The sequence below is a fragment of the Sminthopsis crassicaudata genome, chromosome 1 (genome assembly GCF_048593235.1).
Source record: "Sminthopsis crassicaudata isolate SCR6 chromosome 1, ASM4859323v1, whole genome shotgun sequence".
Taxonomy (NCBI): domain Eukaryota; kingdom Metazoa; phylum Chordata; class Mammalia; order Dasyuromorphia; family Dasyuridae; genus Sminthopsis; species Sminthopsis crassicaudata.
In genome coordinates this window covers 3,177,560-3,205,190 of record NC_133617.1, presented here as the reverse complement: position 1 = coordinate 3,205,190, position 27,631 = coordinate 3,177,560, and the positions used below count along the sequence as shown (strand labels likewise).

At 38.5% G+C, this 27,631-nt stretch overlaps 2 protein-coding genes across 2 annotated transcripts in view; both read left to right on the top strand.

Annotated features, from left to right (window-relative positions):
- The window catches only part of LOC141565251 (vomeronasal type-2 receptor 26-like), a 30,577-nt gene that overhangs the window by 1,889 nt on the left and 1,057 nt on the right, over positions 1-27,631 (top strand). The window contains exons 2-4 of the mRNA XM_074308627.1: positions 2,297-2,443; positions 18,107-18,278; positions 26,525-26,635. Of these exons, the coding sequence (XP_074164728.1) occupies positions 2,297-2,443; positions 18,107-18,278; positions 26,525-26,635 (430 nt within the window). The remainder of the gene's footprint in view (positions 1-2,296; positions 2,444-18,106; positions 18,279-26,524; positions 26,636-27,631) is intronic.
- Positions 2,412-27,631, top strand: part of LOC141556251 (vomeronasal type-2 receptor 26-like) — a 210,689-nt gene continuing 185,469 nt past the window's right edge. Inside the window, exon 1 of the mRNA XM_074290087.1 lies at positions 2,412-2,460. The gene's annotated coding sequence lies outside the window, so the exon portion shown is untranslated. The remainder of the gene's footprint in view (positions 2,461-27,631) is intronic.

Here is a 27,631-nt window from a genome sequence, read left to right as displayed (position 1 = left end):
TCACTCCAATATCCCCAGACAAAAGCAGTTCCTGAGGAGGGTCAAAGTCAAAAGAAACAAAGTTCTGTGGAATTCCCAGAGTTCTCTGCCAGAGGGGGAGGGCTGACTGAAGTCTCCTTGTCCAAAGGGCTCCCAGCAGGATCCCAGATGAATCCACCTGGAAACGAAGTCCTTACAAACCACTGGTCTCTACCACAGCTTCTTTACTCACAAAATGTCCCAGGAAATGTTGTGGTGCTTGTGCTTGTGTCCTGCATGTGTGTGTGTGTGTGTGTGTGTGTGTGTGTGTGTGTGTGTGTGTGTGACTGAAGCCTCCCTCATTCCCCCAATATCCTCTGCTAGGAGCACTTTGAGGAGACCCCACACAGGAGTCATAATGAAGCTTTGTTTTAACATTATTTTTTCCCTCAGATTATTCCAAAGTGGGAAGAACGAGCCCCAGAGAGGACCCTGACCTCCCCATGTGGAGGGGCAAGTTCCCTGAAGGTCCAAGAGTGGATCTTCCATTGGAAGGGTCTCAGATTGGACAGGGACAGTTAAGTGACAGGAGGCAAGTTCTAATCTGGCCTCAGGCAATTACTGGAACCACTTTGTGACCCAAGGCAAGTCCTTCACCTCATTTCCTTCAGTTACTTCATCAGTCAAAGGCCTTGGAGGGGGAGGGGCAAAACCCTCTAGGAAACCCTCAAGATGGGGTCACTGAGGATTAGACCTGACCAAAAGGACTGAACCTTGCAGGGCCCATTTCCTGGATCTAGAGAAGGAAGGGACCAAACTAGCATCACAAGGTCTCTGAGGTCTCTTCTGACTATATGCTCCTTTATCTTGTTATAGGTAATCAGGTTGGGAAGATGGCCTGGGATCCAGCAGGCAAAGGCAGATTTACCAAAGTGTTTTGTATTTGATTCTGTTCATTTTTCCTCCACCGCTCTGACTGGTTTTCGCTGCCAGGAGCAGCATCCCCTCCCCCAGGACTAAACTGATTTCCTGAAGTGGAATCACTGAGCAATATGTCCCCATCTCATGCACTCGGGGGCCTCTCCCTCAGACTGGAGGCTGAAGGATGGAGCCACAAGCTCTGCTCCAAAGGCTTTCTGACTGCAGGAACTCCCCCTGTGACCTTCTCTAAGGGCAGTGGTTGGGAGTAGGAGGGAATTAGCTTTGGGGTAAAACCTCAGGATTGTTCTGCTCCATATTGTGTAAGGGCAGGCAAGTCATTCTAATCCCCTGGGAGTCATTTCCTCATCTGTAAAGTCGAGATTTCATGAAAGATTTGCTGCAAATGTCTCTGGGACTTCAGAAGTCTTTGCTCCCACCGCCCAAAGTGCAAAGGTGAAGCTGAAGATCCTGTGATATTAATCTCAGGTGGGGAAGATGGGCCTGCAGGTGTCTTTGTTCTCCTTGTTGGAGAGAGGAAATCTGTCCTCAAAATCCTGGACTGAGGAAGCTTTTAGGCTCCTTTCATCTCTAACAGACGGATGTTACAATCCTACAGAAAGAGGGAGACCCACTAGCAGAGGAAAACTCTGAGCACCAGCTTTCTATAATGACTTTTCCAAATGGATTTCACTGCACCCTGAGCCTGGGACCTGGCTCACGTGGACTCTGGTGCAGGGAACTTATGAACATCAAGGCTACAACTTTACTGACTTTTAGGAAAATTATGATCTCTGAAGGATTTAATAAATCTTGTGTCCTACAATGGAATATTTCATGAGGTTTCTCCATCACAGGCTGAAGTCAGGTCACAAAACTATTTTCCAACAAAAGGCACGTCTGGGATGGAGCCTGACGACACAAGGGACAGAGAGGTCAAAATGTAATTTTGCACTTATGATTTCCCTGGATGCAGGGACTCAGCTGGAGATGCCCCAGGCAGGCTGGTCCCCAGAATTCTTCTGAGACTGAGACTTCTCTGAGGAAAATCGAGTAAGACGAATGGACCCAATAACTATCTAAAAATAAATGTACCTGGAGACAGAAAAAAAGTATATAATGGTCCCTCATCTTACACCTTTGTCCTTGTCTTGCACATGGACCTGACTAATATCCCACTGTTTCCTCCAGTGTGACCTGGAGATCAGAGCCCGGGCTTCTATACATAGACAGGCCGTGTCTGGTGCTGAAAAGTTCCTCCTCAGTCCTTGACTCAAGCAGCTGACTTGGCTGGAGCATGAGGAGTTGCTCCATTGCCTCAGAGTTAAAACTTTGGTTACTGTCCAGGGAGATGTGGCCCCACATTGTGAGAAGCATTTCTCACCTCGTTTCTTCCCTTGCTGTGTCTCTGCTGCTGCAGCTTCCAGGGTCTGGGCAGGACTGCTATGAGGATCACCCCATGCGTTACATCCGTGGAGATGTGGACATTGGCTTCTTTCTCCCCCTACAGTCACCTGAAGTGAGCAATGTCACAGGAGCAGAGCGGTTTCAGAGGCCTCCTCACAAGGCTTGTAGGGCTTTTAAGTAAGTGTCTCTAATCTGCCTGTGCTTATTTCCACTGCTAGGATGCAAGAAAAGTCCTCATTGCTCAGCATGAGTTGGGGTGCTCTCCCCTCTCCCTGTCTCGTCATGTTTGTATCTTCTTGGCAGCTTCCATTGTGTCTCCTTAACATCAGAGTTGAAGAAAGCAAACCCCTCTCCCCTCCTTTCCCCTTCCCATTTCCTATCAAACAGGTCATCCCCAGGCCACTCAGTCCTTACCAGGGTCAGTGTTTTCTCTCCCTCCCTTCCAGGTCATCCTGACTTCATGGAAATAGTGTAGGGTTAATGGCCAGAAGCAGCAGAAGCACTTGGGCCCTGCTGCCTTTCTATGCTAGGACAGAGTTCTTGCTGAGTGTACAGATCCTGAGCAAGGGGAAATCTGCCCCTTTCACAGGAAGGAAAGCTATGTCTCTTCTCCAGCTTTGCCTACCTGACAAGAGAGCACCCCTTGTTAGGAAGTCATGGGACCCCTTCTTCAGGAAATTTAGGGTTAGGGATAATTCTACTCCTCCCACCTCATTTGTGCATTGGAAACATGATTTTATGTTACTCCTTCCTGTGGGTAAATAAATGTATCACTGTTTTCTAATCTTTTTGGAAGAAGTAATGTTGTCATGAAGGTCAGTGTGTCCTAGCTTAGGGAATCTCAAAGGTACTGAATAAGTTAGGCCTGATGGAGCCGGAAACTGAGGGATGGGAAATTTGACTTTATTTGGAAAAGACAGAATTGTGCAGGATGGAGCTCTAGCAAGTTCTCAGCCTTGCAAATGCCTTTATGAAATGCCTGTTCCCTCTCAGGGATGTTTGGAGAATTCTGTTTCTCGAGGTAGTGTGAGAGGGGCTTCTTTTCATTTCTCAAGCTAACTCTTCCTGAACTGGATGAACCCGGGACAGATGGTGTTTATTTACTTTCTGGGATTTTGACAAACATCCTGACCTTTGTGCTGCTTGTATAGCTCTTAGTTTTATGCATTATCACAATCAACTCTCTTTGCAAATCCCTCCTTTCTATAGCAGGATCTCAGTATACAGGCATGCAACACTCAAATATAACCGTTTGCAAATCTGTGCTGTTGCAAAAAAAAATTCAGACTCCTCCACCGATTTATGGATCATTTCCCTCTTTTACATCAGAGGAGATGTTCATTGGCTCTTTACTGTATGTTCTGCTGGTTGAAGACAAACCATATGTTTCACTGAATGGTTCCTTGGCAGATAAAAGTTCTTTTCTGAAGCTTGTTGTAGTCTTATGTTATTATTTAATCCCTCTGGACTCTTTTTTCATTTGTACTTTTCTTTCTACATATAAATAAAAATTCTCTACAAATCAATATTAATAAATTATAAACATTTCATTGCAGTTGTGTATATTTTTGTCTAAGAAACAAGGCCATTAAATGATATGAATTATTGGTTATCCCTTTAATGCTTTAGTATCCTTGTTTTTGTTCTATTTGTTGTTCAGCATTTGGAAAAGTGGGAAGTTTGACCTAGAGGGGAAGTGTCCCCACCCATTGGTGATACATTAAACAAAAATCCTGTTCTAAATTAAATGTCCTTTTATGTTTTATGAATTATTTAATTTTTACCTTGAGAACTGCAGCCACGGAGAAGGCAAGGACTCCATATTGTCAACATCCATGATAATTGGATGGAAATTGAATATAAGTGAGTATAATGTCACGCTAACCTTCTCCACCCATTAAAACAAGCCCAAAGTGTCTGAGAGGTACTCGCTATTAACAATAAAGGTACAAGGTTTGGCCAGTTTTTAAACATGGCCTAAAATAATAAAGCTATAGGTTTTTTGCTAATGGGCTCCTGGTTGAAGATCTGGTAATAAATCAAAATCTTAGAACTGATTTTTCTTCTCAGATCATGAGAGAAAAGAAAAAAGTAAGGAGAGAGAAAAGCTAAACCAGGAACTCATTTTATAGGAGATATTAGATAGGATCTGCGGCACATTGTGTTCTCACACCTATTGGAATTTAGGTGTGTAATTTCCTTCTTTTAAAAGGACCTCTTTGCCAATTACTCAGATACCAAAATATCCTCAGTTTTCATAGACAATGATGATGTCTATGAAATCTTCCCTTATTTCTTCAGGGAAATATGGTCTCACTGTACAGTGTCCATATATATCAGTGACTCTAACCAATCTAATTACTCTTTTTCCACCTTGCATCACAGTATCTTATTTCTCCCTCCCATTATACTCTAAGGTTTCTAGAAGCAACAAGTATCCATGTCTTCTTGTGGAATCAGTGAATGATGCAAGCAAGCAGAGTTTCATTAGGACATAAAACCAGTAGTCCTCATGCATTAAGAAATTACCAAAAAAAGAATACTGGAACAATGTGTATGGAAAGAGGTTATTTTTAATTCAAATGGAAGGAGCTAAACAGCTATTGCAGTTCTTACTTGTGTCTGATTGTTGGGAAAGTCCCTCTTCTAAAATGAATTCTGTGTGAAGTTTGCATCAATGTTCTATAACATTTACCATTAATTCACCAGATATATTGAAAAAAATTACCAGCAACTCTTCATGTCTGCCTTCACCCTTCATGAGATTAACAGGAATCCCAATTTGTTGCCAAACATTTCCCTGGGATACCGTGTGTACAACTCCTATTCCAGTGAAGAAAGGACCTTGGAGCACTACCAGTGGTGGCTGTCTGGAACATACCAACCCCTCCCTAATTACAACTGCAGAAAGCCAGGAAAGATTGTGGCTGCCATTGGAGGAGCCACATCAGCTCTCTCTGTTCAGATGGGGACCCTGCTTGACCGCTACCATTTATCCCAGGTGAATGAGATAGAACCTAATACATTCTCTGTTCTTCTGTACAACCTAGGAGTCACAGCAGTAGTATTGGTGGTAGAAGTAGCAGGAGCAGCAGCAGTAAAATAAAATGCATTTATGTATATCTTTAAAAATTTAAAAAAATGTTTTACAAACGTATTTCTTTTGATCTTCACAACAAACTCATAATGAAGATGTTCTTATAACTTCCATTTACACTGGAGGTTATTGTGACTCAGAAAAGTTAAATTGTTATCATGCAGCTATGATCAACTGGGATATTAATTAAACTAGGTTTTCTTAGATCAGTTTAACTCTCTAGTGACTGAATAAATTCACTCTTGTCATCATCAGGGAAAATGAACAACTCCTGGAAAATCAACCATATTGTAAGTCAAGAAGGCATTTAACCTTCAACCCAAAAAAGGATCTGAAAGCAAAACTAGTTCTATTTGCCCATTATACAGATTAGTTCAGTAATGACTGGAGAAGTTAAAGTGTTTACTGGACATTACACACTTCACTGGTGGAAGAGAACTGATTAAATGTTACTATTCTGGACTTTAAGTTAAATGAACTTTCAGTATTTTATACCTCATTCTATGAACTTCATTCTTCATAATCACTTAGTCGCTCACTATTAGACCAGAATTTATTGAGATGACAATTATTTATAAAAGGAAACTGAGCATGAGCACTGATGTATAAGGTGCTTGTTTTAGGCAGCCCTGGGAAGCTTATCCACAGAGCTGTCCTAAGAACTTCATATTTACATTTACGAATGGACAAGAGTTTGAGAACATTATTCACATTATTAACTTTAATAATGGGCACAGAATGAGAGCAGAAACATTAGGTGCAAGGAGTTACATTTCAGAAAGTACCTCATATTTTCCAAACTGAAAAGAGAACCTTCTGAGCACTGTAGTTTAAGGTGGCTGCTTAGTGAACTCTGTCACTGGTCAGTCAAATCGGTGACTGTTTTGTGTGTTCAGAAGAAAGAAGAAAATTGGGGATGATTTCATGGAAGAGAAATAATGAAAATTTAGATTGTTTCCTTTAAAGCAAATAGAGGTCAGTATTGAATGTGGAAGTATGCATATGAAAAGGTGAAGGACTGGAAGCCTCTCTCCATTTCTATCCACATTCCTTATTTTAAAGCTCCCCTGACTTAACCTAACATTATTTAACTATTATTTCTTTACGGATACAGATTCAATATTTAAGGCTCTTGGAGAAAAAGCAATTGAGATCTTTGTTGTGTCACTAATATAAATAGTCCTGACCATATACTTAGAGAAGAGTCAAAACAAAACTTTAAGCTCAAAGAGCATAGGAATTAACCCTAGATGTCCTTGTGGAAACATGTCTGAGCTGTCTAAGTGAGGGATTCATGAGAAGCCTTCATCTAGGGCCTTTGTTGCCAGATAATATAACAGCAGGAAGTCTGGTCAAGAGAAGAGTCAATCTGTTCCATTCAGGGATTATTTTTCCTTGATCCTGATAAGAGAGAACATGGCTGGATGTTAGGTTCTTACTAAGTGCTAATGAGACAATAAGATATTAGGTTCTTACTAAGTGCTAAGTTGGTACTTAACAATTCTCTAGTTCTGGCCTTTCCTGGTAGTTTGACATATGAATTCCTAAGGAAGAGCTTGTGTGCTTGGGAGGAGCAAGCTCATTGGTTGAAGTGGTTCTTCCTAGAAGCCCTTGCATTATCCCACGCCCATTCTCTGGGAGGATAAAAGAAGACAGCACTCCAGAAATAGGAGAAGACTCTTCACTACATCAGGCTTGACAGGGCTCTCTGCAGGAAGGGAAGTCACTTCTGTGGATGAGAGTTAATGGCAACTGCCTGGAGACAATGGTTCTCTACAGGAAGAAGAATCTGTCTGAGAGATTTGAGTTGACACAGCAGATCTCTTTCCAAAGAGCGATCGGCAACTTCTGGAGACATCAGCACATTACAATTGGTGCCCAATGTGGGGCCAGGACCTTTCCTTATTCTGACAAGGATTTATTCTGAGCCCTTCAGAGGAGCTAGACTGGACCATAAGAATTTAGCGCCTGAACAGGGACCAACACAGTCCTGATTCCAGTGGAAAAGCCTCCAGTCCAGATCTCAGTCTCTCTGACCCTGAACCGTGAGTAACAAGGAAACTTTGTTAAAGATTAAGTGAGTATCCTAATAAATAAATAAGGAACTTAACTTGTTAAGGGCTAAACCAGCAATCTCTTATACCTGAAATGGGGCAGGTGTTAGCTAAATACAATCCCTTGATCTCAGCTGACTCAGCCCCAGCCCCAGAGGCAGCCTCAGCTCCACCCCCATTCAGGAGTGGTACTATAGAGAGTATAATCAAGATAATTGAGGAGCAGAGTTTACTTGTAACCTGGGTACAGATTGCTAAACTCTTGGCTGCATTAAGACGCACATCCCCTTGGGTCTTAGAGGAAGAAAAGATAGATGTAGATAAATGGAAGCCAATGGGATTTGAAATGAAAGAATTTCATGCAAAAAATGGGCCTCGTTCAATTTCTGCAGAAGTATTTTATATCTTCAATATAGTTCAATTAGCCTTAAACTACCGAGCAAGTTGTAGGAGAAGGAAAAGTTTTAAAAATGAACAGAGGATTAAGTGTGAAGAAAAAAGGAAAGAAACCAAATCTTGCCCTAGAGCAAGAGGATTTAAATGAGGAATTAGGGTATGATTCTCTTGAAGAAGCTTCAACCCTGCCTAGAGAGCAGATTATTGACAGGCCCACATCAACTCCACCTTCAGAGGTGGAGGAAGAAGAAGGAGGGGAAGAGGCAGAAACACAAACAGAATTGCCTGTGAAGCAGCCTAAACCTATGAGAAGATTAGAAAAAGCATTGGTTAAAGCTAAGAGAGAAGGACAGGATATAAGTGATTTTATACATGCATATCCTGTGATTGAAGAGATTGACTCTGTAGGTCAAAAAAGGAGAAGATATGGACCTTTAGATTTGAATAAAATTAAGGATTTGAAAAAAGGTTGTACCCTTTATGGGGCTACATCAGCTTATGTTAAAATGTTACTAGATGGTTTGTCTTATAAAGTTGTAACCCCAAATGATTGGAAATCCATAGCAAGGACATGCCTGGAAGCTGGAGAAAATTTGCTATGGCTTGCAGAGTTTCATGAATTATGTAAAATTCAAGGCAGATGCAATTTGGAAATAGGAGTTCACACACAATTCACTTTTGAGCACTTAGCTGGTGAAGGTCGGTATGGAGAGAATTCAGAACAGATTAATTATACCATGACAATATATGAACAAATTGCCAAGGCTGCAATAAAAGCTTGGGGTGTCCTCCCTGGACAGAAAGATTGGGGAGAGGCTTTCACTAAAATAGAGCAAGGTCCCAATGAATCTTTTTCAGATTTTGTGGGATGTTTGCAAACTGCTATCAAAAGAACTATTGGAGAAAATGCAGCTGCAGAAATCATGACCAGACATCTGGCTAAGGAAAATGCCAATTGTATTTGCAAAAGAATTATATGGGGATTAGACAAAGATGCTCCTTTAGAGGAGATCAAAAGACGCTGTGCTACAGTGGGAACAAATGATTTTTACACCCAGACAATGATGAACATGGAAAGACAGGGTCCCTCCTGGCAAGGGACTTCTAGAGAAACTCGGCAATGTATTCAATGTGGAAAAATTGGACATCTAAGAGCTCAGTGTAGATATGGAGATAGAGTGAGAAGATAGGGTGAGAGAAGACCTAAAACTCCATGTCCAAAATGTCACACGGGTCTCCACTGGGCCTCTGAATGTAGATCCCAGGGAAATGAGAGGTGGGGCCCAGCTTCAGCCCCCCAAGTGGGGCATGAGGGCAGCCGAGGTTTCATCCAGAGAATTTTAAGACATGATCAATCAGCCAAAAGGCAATCAGATGGAAAAAAGGAATTGCAATTAGGAAAAATAGAGTTGTGTGCAGTAGAGACTACTGAGATACTCCCTGGAGAAGTGAAATCTGTTCCTGTTGAGCCTATGGATCCTTTGCCTCCAGGTACAGTAGGCTTGACCATTTCACCTTCTGAGAGTGCCTACAAAACAGTGTCCATCCATACACTGATGAGGGAAAATGGAGAATATGTAGCTAATATCCCAGTCACTAACATAGGTAGACAAAGTGTGATTTATCAACCAGGAGAAGTAGTAGCATCAGGCTTATTGTTACGTACCCCTAATAAGCAAAACTGGTGATAGTCGCCTAGATTCTGACTCCAGTGAACAAAATCCAGGAATATATTGGACAGCAGCTGTGACAGCTGACTGACCTATGCTTCCTATTTATATACATGGAATACCATTTGAAGGATTGGTAGACACGGGTGCAGATCACACAGTTATTAGAGGTGCCAATTGGCCCAATCACTGGCCAAAGATTAAGGAAGACACCTACAAGTCTGGGGTAGGAGGATCAATAGCAGCAGAAGTTAGTGCTAGGCCTTTGAGATGAATATTTGAAGGTGAAATGGAGTTTTTACTCCTTTTGTGGTTGAAAAAATCCCCATCAATCTGTGGGGAAGAGACATTTTACAGCAGATAGGATTACAAATAAGCACTTTGGCTTTTTAGGCAGGGCTTCTGTTGAAGGCCTGCCTGCACTTTCACGAGTTCCTATTCAGTGGAAGACTGATTCACCAGTGTGGGTAGAACAGTGGCCCTTAAGAAGTGATAAAATTCAGGCCTTATTAGACAGAGTGAATGATCAACTTGACCAAGGACACTTGCGGCCTTCTCTAAGTTTTTGGAATTCCCCAGTATTTGTGGTGAAAAAGAAATCTGGGAAATGGAGGATGTTAACTGATCTGAGAAGAGTAAATGAACAGATGGAAACTATGGGAACTCTTCAGCCTGGACTTCCATCTCCTACTCAGTTGCCAAGAGAATGGCCTCTATGGGTTATAGACATTAAGGATTGTTTCTATTCTATCCCTATAGATAAGGAGGATATGAAAAGATTTGCTTTTTCAGTGCCTAGTGTTAATTTGGCTGAGCCTTATAAAAGATAAGAATGGACAGTTTTGCCACAGGGAATGAAAAACAGCCCTAGTATGTGCCAAATGTATTTTGCTGCTGCTCTTGCTCCAGTAAGAAAAGCCTTTCCAAAAGTAATATTGTTACATTATATGGGTGATATTTTGGAATGTGCACCTGAGTAACAAATGTTAGAAGCATGTCTACAAAAAACCATGGAAACATTAAAGAACCATAAACTGCATGTAGCTACAGAAAAAATTCAAAGACATGCTCCTTTTCAATATTTAGGACATGAAGTATATCCTAAGACGCTCACAGTATAAAAGCTGTCTTTAAGAACAGAGAAGTTGAACACCTTAAATGATTTTCAAAAATTAATAGGAGATATCCAATGGATGCGTCCAGTGTTAGGCTTAACTACCAATCAACTACAACCTCTATATGACATTTTAAGGGGAGACAGTGCTTTAAATTCATCACGCCAGCTTACAAAAGAAGCACAAGAGGCTTTGAGAGAAGTTGAACTGGCTTTATCCAATGTGGTTGAAAGAGTCACTCAAAAACCCTTGGAAATATCAGTTTTTGCTACAAAAGAGGCACCCACAGCAGTCCTTCATCAAGGAGACAGTGTGATTGAGTGGGTGAACCTCCAAGCACAACCAGAACAAAGCCTTACTCCTTACCCAGTGCTTGTGGCTAGGATTTTATTAAAGGCTATTAGGAGAGTAACACAATTATCTGGAATAAGTCCTGAAAAAATATACACATTTTATACTAACGCACAAATTAATGTATGCTGTGAGACCATCCCAGAATGGCAAATTTATTGGCCACCACTCCAAATTTTGCACATGGGTCTCCATGAAAGATAACCAGGCTACTACATAATTGGCGATGGATTTTTGAAGAAAAGGTTTCTAAGGTTCCTCTTAAAGGACCAACAGTTTTTACAGACGCCTCCAAAGAAAATATTTGTGCCGTATACTCTCATGATTTAACCATAAAGAGAGTAGTCAGGACTCCTTTTCAGTCCACTCAACAGAATGAATTATTTGCTATCATGCTAGCTCTTACTTATTACCCAGGAGATGTAAATATAATTACTGATTCAGCCTATTCAGTAGGTGTAGTACAAAGAATTACCACAGCCCAAATAAAATTTGCAGCCTCTAATATTTATCAGCTCTTTAAGGAAGGTCAAGAGCAAGTGAGAAAACATCCAGGCAAGATTTATGTCTTGCATGTCCATTCACATAGTGGACTTCCAGGTCCTATTTTTGATGGAAATTCAAAGGCAGATAGCCTTCTGACCATGTTACCTAGTAGTCCTTTATTTCAGGAAGCACAAGAATCTCATTCTAAATATCATCAGGCTGCTGGAGCTTTATGTTTACAATTTGGAATCACAAGAGAGGAAGCTAGGAGCATAGTCAAAAGCTGTACAGCTTGTCTTCCTTTCCACGCTCCTACACTCCCTCCAGGGAAGAATCCTCGTGGTTTGAGACCCAATGAAATCTGGCAAATGGATATGACCCATTATAAATCTTTTGGTCGTCTATCTTTTATCCATGTCGTGGTAGACACCTTTTCAGGATTCACATTTGCAATGCCAGCAGCAAAAGAGACAGCCCGAGAGGTCACTGAATTTCTTATACAAGCATTTGCAATTATGGGTGTGCCACAAGCAATAAAAACAGACAATGGACCTGCATATAGGTCCAAACATTTTACACACTTTTGTGCACAGTATAAGATTTTTACATACCACAGGCATACCCTTTAATCCTCAAGGGCAGGCAATAGTAGAGAGAAGAAACAGAGATATTAAGACACTCCTCCAAAAACAAAACAAAGGGGGAGCCACAGGTAGCCCTAGGGAACTTCGAAATTTAGTTCTCTATACCATTAATTTTCTAATTTTTGACAAAAATGCACTGGCTCTGGCAGACAGGTTTTATAACCCACCAGAAGGGCAGTGTCCAATGCGAGCAGCTCCACTGTCCTTAGATAATCGCCAGGTGATGTGGAGAGATCCAGAAAGTGGTGAATGGAAGGGACCAGATAGGTTAACTGCCTGGGGGAGAGGGTTTGCTTGTATTTCTTCAGCAGGCGAAGGAATCAGATGGGTGCCAATGAGTTGTATTCGCCTTGTCCATCAAAGAGAGACAGAAAAAGAGAAAGACCTCAAAATAAAGGAGAAAATCTAAGAAACATCTGGCACTGAAAGAACATGGCTAATAAGAAGACTGCTAAAGAACTTTAAAAACCAGCAGGAATCAATGGCTTTCTTAACACAAGATGAGACTAAGGGACCATGGACTTATGGACATTTATAAATCTTCAATTTATGATTATTTGATCATGTTATTTGTTATATACTTCTAGCATGTATTATGTTACTATGTTACTATATGCTTATGTAATTTATGTAATTATGTGTAACGCCTCCCATATTGATGGATTTATGTTTCAAGGTCATGACCTCCCTATGTTCTAAATCAAAAGGAAGGGGGCAATGTTAGGTTCTTACTAAGTGCTAAGTCGGTACTTAACAATTCTCTAGTTCCAGCCTTTCCTGGTAGCTTGACTTGTGAATTCCTAAGGAAGAGCTTGTGTGCTTGGGAGGAGCAAGCTCATTGGTTGAAGTGGTTCTTCCCAGAAGCCCTTGCATTATCCCACACCCATTCTCTGGGAGGATAAAAGAGGACAACACTCCAGAAATAGGAGAAGACTCTGCACTACATCAGGCTTGACAGGGCTCTCTGCAGGAAGGGAAGTCACTTTTCTGGACAAGAGTTAACGGCAACTGCCTGGAGACAATGGTTCTCTACAGGAAGAAGAAACTGTCAGAGACACAGCAGATCTCTTTCCAAAGAGTAATCGGCAGTTTCTGGAAACATCAGCATATTACAGCTGGATAAGTTGAATATCTCCTTCACCAAATGGGCAGATTCTTTCCCACTGAGATGTGTGGGTATATATGTGACCCTCAGATCTGAAACACTATTTGTAATAGAGGATTTGAGTTTTTATCAGGCCTCTAATGCAATCCACGAATATGTGTATTTGTCAATGAGACAAATATTCTTGCCAAAGATTGTGGTAATGATTATCAAATTTTGGAACAGGCCTTCTGATGTGTCTTAAAGAAAAAACAATACATTTCAAGTTGTCTCTGATGATAGTTAATGTGGGCTTATCTGTACAGAAGGGTAATGTTAGGTACAAAGAGTCATGAATGTCTTACAAGGTGTTAAACCATGTTCTCTTTTTCCATAGTTTTCATGTGTATGAGAACTTTAGAGAAGCATTAGACCACTTATGTGTAGTTTAGCACATGTTTCAGCTGTTTTTAATCATTTTACAATTGTATTTATTTATTTTCTTAAATGTTTACAAGCAATTGTTACTATATCATATTTCATTGCTTCCAATAATAGCATGTCAAAAACAATTTTTAATGTTTTGAGTTCCTGATTCTCTTTCTCTTTCTTCCTTTATGGTGCCCCTACTTAAATTGATAAGCATTCAGACATCAGTTATACATGTACAATCATGAAAAACATTTCCAATTCAGTCATTTTTGTAAAAGAGAACTCAAAAGAAAGAAATAAAAAACATGAAAAATAGTACAGGATTCAGACAATATCTTTCTCTATTGATGAAACATATGTCTCTTCATTAGTTCCCCTAGAATTTCTTGATTCATCGTATTGATGAGAATTTCTAAATCACTCAGAGTTCCTTATGGTACAATAGTACTATTTCAGTGTAGCATGCTTTCCAGGTTATGCTCCCTACACTTCACAACTTTGTACCTAGAACTTTCCAAGGATTTTCTTTTGCTTCTCATTTATATCAACCTATCTACATTCCCAAACCATCATACACTGTAGTTAGTATAGCCATTTTACAATTGAAATATGTGCATTTGACTTCCAATCTTTAGCCATATTTTTGCTATGGCTAAAGATTGGAAGTCAAATGCACATATTTCAACACAACTGCTTAAAGAATTTAGTTCAAATTAGTCCTTTCTCACTTTTGTAATAATATTGGTATATAGATTGATCAAAGGTATTGCTGGATGGAAGGATATGAACATTTTTAAAGCCTTTTGATCATCTTTTCAAATTTTTTCCCATAATAATTGGAGCAGATTACAATTCCAGCGTGTTATGTCCCCAGTTTACAATATCCCTTACAGGATTTTTTATGATTCTCTTTTTCGTTATGGTAATCAATCTAATAAGTGGGATGTGGTACTGCAGAATTGTTTCAATTTGCACATCTCTAAAAATAGTGACTTAGAATTTTTTCATATGCCTGGAGATAACTTTATATTTAAGAAATGAAGTCAATCTACAATACACATTGCAATTCCCTTGCCCAGTTTGCTGCTGAATTTTACCAGAGACACTTCTTACAAAAATTTTCCACATTTTTTGCTTTCCTTTTATGTTTTGGGGATATTTGTAAATCTGATAGGTGTCTTTTCCTACATCCAACTCATTTTGAATTGCATTTCTCTAATGTTGAAAAAACATTTTTTTGTTTCCTGTTTGTTCTATTTATAGCAATGATACATGAAGAAGAATGAGCTGTCATTATACTTGAAAAGTCATATTCTTGGACATATTTAGTGATTGGGAGGATGTTAGCTACTCAGCAACATTGTACTGGGGATGTCTTTCCTGTATCACTCATTTAGATCTCACTAAACTCCTTTAGGAATCTCAGTTTTCTGATTTCATAAAGCCAGAAATACATATTCAGGGTCTACTGGAAACCAGTTAGATTTTCTTGTTGAAAATACCACAATTATAACCCATAATGACATCTATAGGTGAATATTATTTTGTCCCAAATTTAAAAAGTACACAGTTCTGATCATGTGGTTTTCTTTCATTCACCAAAGAAAACCTTGTCTTCAGCCTCAATAATATAGAGCTGGTTTACTCTAGAAATTTGTTCTGGGCCAAAGATCAAATGAAGAAATTATTTATATATTCTGGTTCCTTTGGGAACCTTAAGGAAGATTCATTGCCTGGATGCCTTCAATAAGTCATTGTATTTTTGAGAGCTCACAGAGACTTAGACTTTCAGAGAGAAATTTTCATTTATGATAAACTTTACAATAAAATCTAAAACTTTCTTCTAACAATAAATATACCCATTTGACTGTGTATTTTACCTTAGTTCTCTCTGTAGCATCATGCACCTGCTCATCCATATTTTTTTCTTATCCAGATTACTTACGGTCCATTTGATCCCAGTCTTGCTGACAAAGTCCAGTTTCCTTCCCTCTATCAGATGGCCCACAAGTCCTCTTCTCTTCACCGAGGAATTGTCCGCTTATTGGCATATTTTCAATGGAACTGGATAGGTCTGATTGTCTTTGATGACATGAGAGGTGAGGAATTCCTCAAGGAAATAAGAGAGGAAATGAAAAAGAACAGAATTTGTGTGTCCTTCACAGAGAAGATCCCTCTCAGTGACAGAAAAAATAGGGAGACCTCTGAGGCCTTCACGTCCAGGATCCTAATTTCAGAAGTCAAAGTCATTGTCATTCATACTGACACAGACTCTTCAAATATTATGGGAGACCCATCAGGATTTTCATTTCCAACCAAGAAGGTGTGGATTGCCACATCTCATTTAGACACTACAACTAGAGCCTTGTACCATTATGGTTTCACTTTCCATGCTACTCTCTACTTTTCACACTTGACTACTCCAGTCCCTGGGTTTGAGAGTTTTATCTGGAAGAATAATTCTCCTTTAAGTATGAGGAACAGTTTTATTCAGGCACATATGCCATCACTTTTGAAATGTTTAGAACAACCAGACATCCCTGAGCAAGATTTATATTTACCAAATGCCTCCCTGAAACACTTACCTTTTTACTCTGTGGACATGACCACATCTGCCTTGGGTTACAACATCTACAATGCTTTATATGCTGTGGCTTGGGCTCTCCATGAAACACTGATGAAAAGATCCGAGAAAATATCCTTGGAAAATGAAGAATCTGTATTGCCTCATCCATGGCAGGTAATAATGAAAGAGGGGCACTTTTTTAGCTATGATTTTTTGAGTAAGTATTTTAGCAAGAAGTGGGACATGGAAGATATTGAAGACTTTTCAATTTCTAAAACTATTCTGATTGTATATTCCTCAAAGATTTTATTGGTTTCCAATATTTGTCAAATAACATATAAAGAATTGGGCTATAGTATCCCTGGTGAGGTCCTTTCTGGATCTTTTTCAGTAGATGATCTGTAGTTTCTTTCATATTCTATTTGCCCTTCATATTTTGGAAAGCAGGAGAAATTTACTTGATACTTTCTTGAAAGATAGAATCCATGTTCTTTTTGATTGTAGAACTCATATAGTCTCCTAATGTTAAATGATTTCCCTTCTTTCTGTTTTCCAGGACAGCATTTTCCATTGTGATACTGCATACTGTTTTCATTCTTTTTCCTTTTGGTTTTGTCTTTAATTTCTGAAAACAACCTTACCTTCTACCTTCTTAGTTCTATTTTTTAAAGAAATATTCTCCTCAATGAACCTCTATATTTCCTGTTCAATTTGTTGAATTCTGATTTTTAAGGCGTTTTTCTCTTCTAAGTTTTTTTCTGACTGCTTTTATATCTCTCTCATTTTTATTAGTACTTTTTTCTCTACCTCTCTGACTCCATATTGAAAATTCATTTAGAACTCTTCTGTGGCTTTAAACCAATTCTTACTTTCTTTGAGGACTTTGGATATAAGAGCTTTGACTTTATTTTTTTCTTAGTATAGATTTTTCATCTTCCTGTTCATCACATTAATTTTCAAGGAACAGGATAATTTTTGGTTGTTTGCCAATTTTCCCAGCCTATTCTTTGACTTTACCTGTGCATTTCCAGGGTAAAGGGACCAATGTCCCAAGCTTCAGGAATTTTGTGCAGTTATTTTCAGGGATTCTTCTAGGGAGCGGGACGTTTTACGTCTCCTAAGGTTGTCTGATCTTGGAAGAAATCTCTTTATTAATGTCTTGGCCTCTGTTCTGTTCTGTGAATCTTGTATGATAATTGTCTTCCTAACTCTCAAACTGTGAGCCAGGAAGATGTGCTCCATCTGGGTACTGGCAAAACAACTGAGTCCTGTCCCTTGGCTTTAAAAGAGACCCCTGTAATACCCTTCTGACAAGGTCTTTACCCCTCTTAACATCTGTGGTACAAGAACTGCTGCAATGGCTACCACTCCTGCAGCCTCTTCAGGTGTTCTTTATTCAGTGGCTAAGATACTGAGGTTCTGGTTGTCTTTGAATGTCACACAAATGGTTTGATAGTCTATCCTGGAGATGGCAGAAAACCACTGGAGATAATCAAGGATGGGAGTGTCAGGGTCTGGCCTGCACTTCAGAACAATCCCTTCCCAGGCAGGGTGGAAGGTAGAAGAGTAGAGGTTTAGTCAGAGGCAACCAGCAGGAGGATATTGCAATAATCCAGGTGTGAAGTCATGTAAATGTTCCAGTAGCAGAGAACAGGAGGGGAACATATTAGAGAGATGTTGCAAGCAGACCTTGGCAATAAATTATATAATGGGGGTGAGAAATAATGAGGATTTGAGTGTGAAACTGAAACTACAAACCCAGGAGATGCAGGCAACCCTGCAGGTGTCAGAGGGTAATTTCTGTGACCCACAAGAGACCCAGATTTGACCCCACCTAAAAATCAGAGCACAAGACTCCATAAATTCTCACGTACAATTGCCTTTCCTTCAGGTATCACTTAATGATGAGCATTTCTCTTCTCTTTCAGCTGCACTCCTACCTGAAGAAAACCCAGTTTAAGAACATTGTTGGTGAGCAGGTGTTTGTGGATGAGAACAGACGTACAGAGGCTCAGTATGCCATTATGAACTACATATACTTCGAGTTTTATAATGATCGTCTTCTGTACGTGGGGGACTTTCTCCCAGAAGCTCAGCCCGGTCAAGATTTTACAATTTGTGCAAATGTCATAGTGTGGAACCTGTGAAGTTCAAAGGTCAGAGACATTATTGTTAATTTATGCTGCTAAACAGGAAGAAACCTTGACTTATGTGGTGTACTCTCCATTATTGACAGGTGCAGCTGGGTGGGAAAATGGCTAGAATGCAAGATCTCGTTCTCTTTCACTTGTCATAAGTTCATGCATGTGTCCCCTGTTTTCTCTGTAGCAATCCTCTTTAACATTTCTCAGTACTATAATACTTTATTATATTTATGCACATCTACATAAGTCTCTTGTTAAACACACAGAGAAATTTAGTTGCATATATAAATATACATATATGTAAAGTTATATCTATGTATTCACACAGATATCTATAAATATAATATGTACTTCAACAAATCTTCAATTTATAGATACCATTTCATATTCCCATTTTTGCCACTTTGAAAGCAGGCATAATTATATTTTAATTTGTATTTTTTTCAACTTATCTAGCAAAGAAGGAAAAAAACCTTTAACTTTACACAGCACAACATAGAGATTCAATATATAACCATGACTTTCCATTACATATTGCTTACTTATTTCCTAAAAGATGTTTCTGTGTATCTATCTATCTATGTATCTATCTATCTAACTATCTATCTATTTGCGTGTGTGTGTGTGTGTATGTGTGTGCGTGTGTACTTGTGTGCAAAACAAAAGTATCCATATTCTATCTCTCTTTGCAGGTAAATTGTTTATAATTGCTTTTGTCCTTTGTAATTGATTTTAGAAGGTATAGCACACAAAATGTCTTAGACTTCAAAAGTTGTATTAGAAAACCATTGCTGTTACTTTGCACAATATTTCTTAGTTCAAATCAATTTATTTTTTATTATTTCATGCAAATTTTTCCCTCTGTTTCTGAAATCAACCAGGTCACCATGTCTAATAGCACACCACTATTCTCTCACTATTATATACACCATATCTTGTTAAGTCACAGTGGATAGAGCACCTCCACTGGAGCCAGGGGGACCTGAGTTTACATCCAGTTTGAGACACTGAACACTGCTTAGATGTTTGATTCTAAGCATGTCACTTAATCCCAATTCATACACACACACACACACACACACACACACACACACACACACACACACACACACACTCATGCATACATTCACTCACAATGAAATAAGACCAAACTCTCTTAGAATTATCTTTTATCATCTCATTGTTGAAATGAACCAAGTCCATCAGAGCTGATCATCATATAATCTTACTACTCTGTAAAATGTTGTCAGAGTTCTGTTCATTTCACTCGGCCTCAGTTTAATTCAGTTTTTCTAGGTTTTTCTGAAATCCTTTCTTACAGCACAATAATATTCCAGTAGACTCCTATGCTATAACTTATTTACCCCTTCCCCACCTGATGGGAATCGACTCAATTTCCAGTTCCTTGTCCCTATAAAAAGAGTTGCTCGAAACCTTTTTCATCTATGTGTTCTTTGCCCTCTTTTATGATCTCTTTGAGATAGACACTCAGTAGAGGCACTGCTGGATAAGAGGATATGTACATTTTCTTAGTCATTTGAACATCATTGCTCTCAAGAAAGATTGAGTCATTCCAGAACTCCACCAATAATATTTAGCATCCAAGTTTTTCCATATCTCTTCCAACTTTAATTATTATCTTTTCCTGTCATCTTACTCAATCAGAGAAAGTTTCCGTTCTTTGGATTTTCATAGTCAATATTGATTTAGAGCAGTAGTCTTCAAACTTTTTAAATAGGGGACCAGTTCACTTTCCCTCAGACTGTTGGGGGGCTGGATTATAGTAAAAACCAAAGCTCAGACTCTGTATCTGCCACTCAGCCCATTTGCCATAACCAGGCTGGCCCCACAAACCTAGTCAGCGGGCTTCTTCTGGCCCACGGGCCATAGTTTGAGAACTCCTGATTTAGAGCATATTTTCATATGATGAAAAATGGCTTCAATTTCTTCATCTGAAAATAGTTGGTTCATTCTTTTGACCATTTATCAATTGGGGAATGGCTTGTATTTTTATAAATTTGACTTGTATACATACATAATATGTACATATACATATGTGTACATACATATATAAATCTATGTATTTATGTATTTGAGAAATGAGACCTTCAAAAGAGAGAGTGCAGGAAAAAAAAATTCCCCAATCTTACTGGTTCTATTCAAATCTTGGCTATCTTGGGGGGTTTTTTTGTGCAGAATGTTTTCCATCTGATTTACTCAAAATTATCTGTTTTGTATATTTAATGTTCTCCATTACTTCTTTGGTCATAAATTCCTTCTCCAAATATCCAAGGGATAGACCAACCTTTATTCCCATAATTTGCTTATAGTATCACCATTTATGTCTAAATCATGAATCATTTTTTCTTATCTTAATATAATACTTTAGATGTTGGTTAGTGTCTAGTTTCTGTTGTGTTATATTCCAAGTTTCCCAGCACTTTTAGTCAATGAGTGAAGTCTTCTCCCAGAATGTGGAGTTTTTCATTTTTTGAAACACTAGATTAATATAATTGTTGACAATTCTGTACCTAACTTATTCCAATGATCCACTGTGTTTTTTGCCAGTACCAAATACCTTTGAAAGGTACTGTTATAATGGTTTTATTTCTACAAGTTCTAGACCTTATTTGTTTGCATTTTTCATTATTTCATTATGTGGATAGTTTTCCTTATACTGAGCCAGCCTTGCATTTCAGATATAAATCCCACTTGGGCATAATGTATTATGTTTCATGAGAAGCTACTTGAATCATTTTTCCTAAGTTTTGGCATCAATATTAATTAGGGAAATTGATTTATATTTTTCTCTTTCTATTTTGGCCTTTTTTGGTTTGCACATCAATACAATTTCTATGTCAGAAAAGACATTTGCTAGGACACCTTCTTCAATCATTTTTTCCAAATAATCATTATTCTTTAAATGATGAAGAGAATTCATTTGATCAGGAAATATTTTTGAGGGGATTGAGTTAACTGATTTTCCAATTACCTTTTCTAAAATGAACCTGTTTAATTATGTTATTTCTTTTCTGTTAATTGGGACAAGCTATATTTTTCTAAGGATTCATTCATTTCATTTAGATTCATGTCATCTTTATTAGCAAAACTTTGGAAAAATTGTTCCTAATTTTTACTTAAATTTCTATTTCATTCATGATAAGTTCATGCTGTTCATGATTCATACTGGAAACTTGATTTCCTCCTTTCCTTTTTCTAATCATATTAACTAAAATTTAATCGATTTTGTTCTGTTTTTTTTTTCATAAAACTCAAATCTCAATTTTATTATTAATTCAAGTTTCCTCCCTTTCAATTGTATCTATCTATAATTTCATTTTCAGAATTTCTATTATTTAATTGGAAATTTTTAACTTGTTCTAGCTCTATCTTTTTTATTTGAACCCTTAGTTCATTGATCTCCTCTTTATCTATGTTATCCAAATGAACATTTAGAGACATAAATTTTCACCATTTACTGTTTGGCTGCAATCCATAATTATTGGCATACCATCTTATTATTGACATTTTCTTGGAAGAAATTAATGACTTTTCTATCATCTGTTGTTAGACTTACTCTTTATTAAGGATTCAATTATTTACTTTCTAACTAATTTTGGGTCTATTTTAACATGGTCATTTATTAGAAGTAATTTTTTATTGCATCATGATCTGAACAGCATATATTTTGCACATTTGTCTTTCTATATTTCATTCAGAAGATCTTATGCTCTAAGAAGTGGCCAGTTTTTGTAGAAGTGCTATGATCCACTGAGAAAAAGGTCCATTCCGCTCTATCCCTTTTCCATTGTCTTCAGAGATCTATCTTACCTAATTTTCTAAAATTCTATTCACCTCCTAACCTTCTTTCTTGTTTACTTTGTGGTTGGATTTATCTACTACTTACTATTTTGTAATTACTATATTGTCACTTTTGGTTCTATTTTCCACATCATTAGTTTCTCCAATGAAATATTTTATATTTTCTTCAAAATTTTCACTTAAGTTTTACTTTTATTTCATCGATTTTATGTCTACTTGACCTAAAAAACTTGGCAAATTGGGAAAAAAATTCCATAAAACAATACAACTCACTAAAAAACTCAATTGGACAAATAGAAAAAGAAATAAAAAAAGTGAATGAAGAAAATCATGTCATGGAATATTATTGTTCTGTAAGAAATGACTAGCAGGATGACTTCAGAGAAGGCTGTAGGGACTTACAGGAACTGATGCTATGTGAAATGAGCAGAACCAGGAGATCATTGTACACTTCAACAATTCTGATGGACATTGATCTCTTCAACAAGGAGAAGATCCAAATCTCTTCCAATGAATAGAAGCAGCTACATCCAGAGAAAAAACACTGGGAATTAATATGGACCACAACATGACATTTCCACTCTTTTTCTTATTCTTTGCTTGCATTTTTGTTTTTTCCTCTCAGATTATATTTATCTATGTGGTAGGGACCAGATCAGATCCACCTTTAGGTCTAGAGCCAACCTGATATTGGCTTCCTCAGGGTCTGAAATCTGCTCTTTCCCTCTAGAAGTTATCAACACTTAGTTAGAGCTTGCATTGCCTTTTTGCTCATTTTAAGAAAAAAACACAAAAGTTACAGTCTGCGTATGGGGGGGCAGTGTCTTATGTCCAAGCTGCCTCTGCAGACAATAGGAAGTGGCAGTGAAGCAGCAGTGGGGACAGCACCCAGAGGCTGCCTTGAAATTAGCCATTGTGGTGAAATCAGTGGCAGAGGGAAGGCAGTATCTGCACTGGGAGCAGTGACTGTGGCTGCACTTGGATCATTCTGAGTCACTGCATTTGTTGGGTGGGTGTGGCCAGGTCTCTAGAGACTCCAGCATTTTGGGGTTATAGACTTTACCCCTGTGTTTATAGCTTCTCTGCTGATCTACTGGCTTGCTGCCAGGGCAGAGTAGCCCACACTGTGCTAAAGTGCTCCCCCCAGATTTTCCACCAGCAGAGACCACACCCTGCCCCCCTCCAGTCTGCTCAGGGTGAGCTGTTTCCTGTGGTCTCACTGCCTGCCTGAGATCTGTGTCTGGCCTAACCCAAGTCTGTCCCCAAGCATGAGCAAAACAGATCTTTTCTGGAGAATTTTGAGAATATTTTCAGTTGGCAATATGTTGTACTCCCAATATCCAGGTGTTCTGACAGTCAAGCACTACTTCTGAGGCTGAATTTTGTTAAAATTGATTCAGGGTAAAGGAGAGCTTAAGAAGACGCATGTGTTCTCTCCAGCATCTTGTTACCCCCTCCCCAACCAAATTGATTTTTAAGAAATAATTAATTTCTATATATTTTTATTTTTGCCAAATTTGTTTTTGAAAGAGTTGTTTCTTTTAGACATTTCCATATTTCCTTTTTCAAGCTTAGGTTTTTATTTTCAAATTGTCAGTATTTTCTTTCATAATTCTAATTCTTGCACATTTTTTCTGTTATCTCTTTTTTAAGATATTTTTTGAACTTTTTGAGGAGAGGCTTTTGAGTTAGACAAGAGTTCATACTCCCCCCTTAGATTTTTTTTTACAGATGATGAAATAATTTTAATTATATAACATCAAAATATTTTTGGCACAAAACAATGAAATTAAAATCAGAAAAGCAAAATTTTATTTTTTTTTATTATGAGACAATTTTTTAAATTTAATTTTTATTTTATTTTATAATTATAACTTTTTTTTGACAGTACATATGCATGGGTAATTTTTTATAACATTATCCCTTGCACTTACTTCTGTTCAGATTTTTTCCCTTCCTCCCCCAACCCCCTCCCCCAGATGGCAGGCAGTCTTATACATGTTAAATATATTACAATATATTCTAGATACAATATATGTGTGTAGAACCAAATTTCTTGTTGCACAGGAAAAATTGGATTCAGAAGGTAAAAATAACAGTTTACACTCATTTCCCAGTGTTCCTTTTCTGGATGTAGCTGATTCTGTCCATCATTGATCAATTGGAATTGGATTAGCTCTTCTCTATGTTGAAGATATCCACTTCCATCAGAATACATCTTCATACAATTTCATTGTTGAAGTGTATAATGATCTTCTGGTTCTGCTCATTTCACTTAGCATCAGTTGATGTAAGTCTCCTCAAGCCTCTCTGTATTTATCCTGTTGGTCATTTCTTACAGAACAAGAATATTCCATAACATTCATATACCATGATTTACCCAACCATTCTCCAATTGATGGACATCCCTTCATCTTCCAGCTTCTAGCCACTATGAAAAGGGATGCCACAAACATTTTGGCACATACAGGTCCCTTCCCCTTCTTTAGTATTTCCTTGGGATATAAGCCCAGTAGTAGCATGGTTGGGTCAAAGGGTATGCACATTTTGATAACTTTTTGGGCATAATTCCAGATTGCTCTCCAGAACGGTTGGATTCTTTCACAACTCCACCAACAATGCATCAGTGTCCCAGTTTTCCCACAGCCCCTCCAACATTCATCATTATTTGTTCCTGTCATCTTAGCCAATCTGACAGGTGTGTAATGATATCTCAGAGTTGTCTTAATTTGCATTTCTCTGATCAATAGTGATTTGGAACACTCTTTCATATGAGTGGAAATAGTTTTAATTTCATCATCTGAAAATTGTCTGTTCATATCCTTTGATTGGAGAATGGCTTGATTTCTTATAAATTAAAGTCAATTCTCTGTATATTTTGGAGATGAGGCCTTTATCAGAACCTCCCCCCTTAGATTTTATTCATAGGCATTTTGTCATTGTTACCCTCTTCCAGTCTTCTATCATGATCTTCCCTGACTGATATCTCTTTAAGGTCAGTGCAATGTGCTGTTGTCTCCATAAGCTGCCATCACTCTCTGGGAGGAGAGCTGCTGTGTCAACTCAGAACTGTTGTCTCCAGACACTTGCCGTTAACTCTTGTCCAAAGAAGTGACTCCCCTTCCTGCAGAGAACCTTGTCAAGTCTGGTCTAGAGCAGAGACTCCCTTTTTCCTCCAGAACTGCCCTTTTTATCCTCCCAGAGAATGGGCCTGGGATAATGCAAGGGCTTCTGGGAAGAATTGCTTCCACCAATGGACTTGCTCCTCCTAAGCATGCAAGCTCTTCTCTAGGAAAGGCTGGAACTAGAGAATTGTCAAGTACTGACTTAGCACTTAGGAAGAACCTAACAGGTCAGAACTCTTTTTTTGCTCCTCTTCTCACTTTTAAAATTTGAGCTCTGTTGCTTGGACACACAAGAGATTGTATCAAGCTTATTTTGCTGAAGAACAGGGGTCTCTCTTTGACTGTGTGGAGCCAATGGTGCTGCAGGCTTTGCCACTGGGCTGGCTTGCTGAGGTTCACTGACTCCCAGATTCTCTGTTATGTTTGCCCTGGAGTTCTCACAGTAGAACTGCTGATGCACTGGCTTTCTGGATGAGGACCCAGTAGACACTATTACTGTACTTTGGCTAAGAGCCTCACACTAAATTCCCAATGCTGGACTTTTGCAGGCTGTCCTAGATACACCCTACCTCTGCTGGGCCATAATGCACCCTCTGTTGTCCACAAAAGCCTGTCTTGAAGGCATATCTGAAGCTCAAAAATTACATTCCAAATGTTTCTGGGATCTGTCATTGGGCACTTGTTCTGCCAAAAGTGTACACCACTCCTTCACCAATTCCTTCAATTTCTCTTTCATCACCTATTATTGAAGAAAACATTTCCAGTACAATATTGCATAATAATGGTGTTAATGGTTACCCTTGTTTAACCCTTGACTATATTAGGAATACTTCTAGGCATTTAACATTCACATTACTTTGGGAACAGCACTTGCAGTACAATGGCCACCCCTAAGAAGAATCTTCAAGATCTTTTTGGGATCTCTCCCACATCGATGACCGAGACAAGGAACGTCATCTTCTCTGTAATTGGCCAATATATGGACTATCTTTAAATGATCAGTGTGTGAAATACAATTTTGTTAATGGTTCAATAGGAGGTTTGTCACTGAGTGTTGCAGAAGAGTGGGTGATAAATGGAAAGAATAAGTTGGATCATGTGATAATTCATATACACTTTAAATTCTGTATATGTAGAGGTGGTTTTCAAAACGAGAATGGTAAAAATCAGCTGAGTTTTTCTTCAGAAACATAAGTAGCTATCAGTTAAAAGTGTTTATTCCAGTCTTCGGTCACTTCTTAGGTTCCCTCTGCAGTATGTAGTGCCAGTTGTCCTGCTGGATTCAGGAAGTTGCCTTTGGAGGGGAAGCCACCTTGTTGCTTCAGCTGCTCCCCATGCTCAGAAGGAGAAATCTCCAGTCATAGGGGTGAGTTACTACAAGGAACCCTAGCTCCTGGTAATTTGGGGCACTACTAGCATGTCTCTTTGGATCTTCACTGCAGATGTGACAGAGCAATAAAAGAGTTGTGAAAATCACAAAAAAGAGGAAGAAACAATGAGGAGAAAAATATTTTTTTAGGAAACAGAATGCTGAAAGCAAGGATGGATCTGGTGTGTCACTGAAGCATTCTAGATGCTAATTTCAGATCTCATGGACCTGAAACATAGGGTGAAAATAAGGTGAATCCAATATTTGAAATGCCTGTGAAAAAATCCAATGGAGGCTCCAAAGAGAATTTTTCTTTTAATTAATTGATGAAATGAAGGGATTAAAGGGTTACCTTTTCATTGTTGAATACATCCTGGAAAGGCTTCATTTCTATTTGGATTTTGAAAAGGAAGAATTCTAAAACAAAAGAAACATGTTTTCTGTAAGAAACTTGCCAGATATATAGTAAGTCATTATTCAATAAATCAATCAATAGTCATTTAGTATGAGAAGAAGTTGGTCATAAATAATGGGACATTGTGATAAAAACGAGGTGAATCCTTCATTAAGGGAGATACTGTTTCAATAGAGGAGACAAGAAGACACACACTGTCTGTATCTACCAAGAAAATGTTTAAAAATTCATATAAATTCAACAATAGCAATTATTGAAAGGTGGTAACTGGGAGATGGAAAGAATGAGGAGTATTGATACAGGCAGCTCTTCAACTTGAGTTGCTTCCCAACACAACACAGGCAAAATCTGGATGTCTGATGTTAAAGGTCTCCACTGTCTAAGCTTTCTGTCCTTACTGATTAGGTTAAGAAGAAAAGGTGACATCACTTATGTAAAAGAAATAAAGAGAACTTGAACCAAAGTCAACCAGTGATCAAGGGCAAGAATAGTTTTGATCTGAGCAGTATACCAAGTAACTTACAGGTGACTGTGTCATCCATTAAAGAGAGAATGGGATTTTGCATCCTATGGGAACA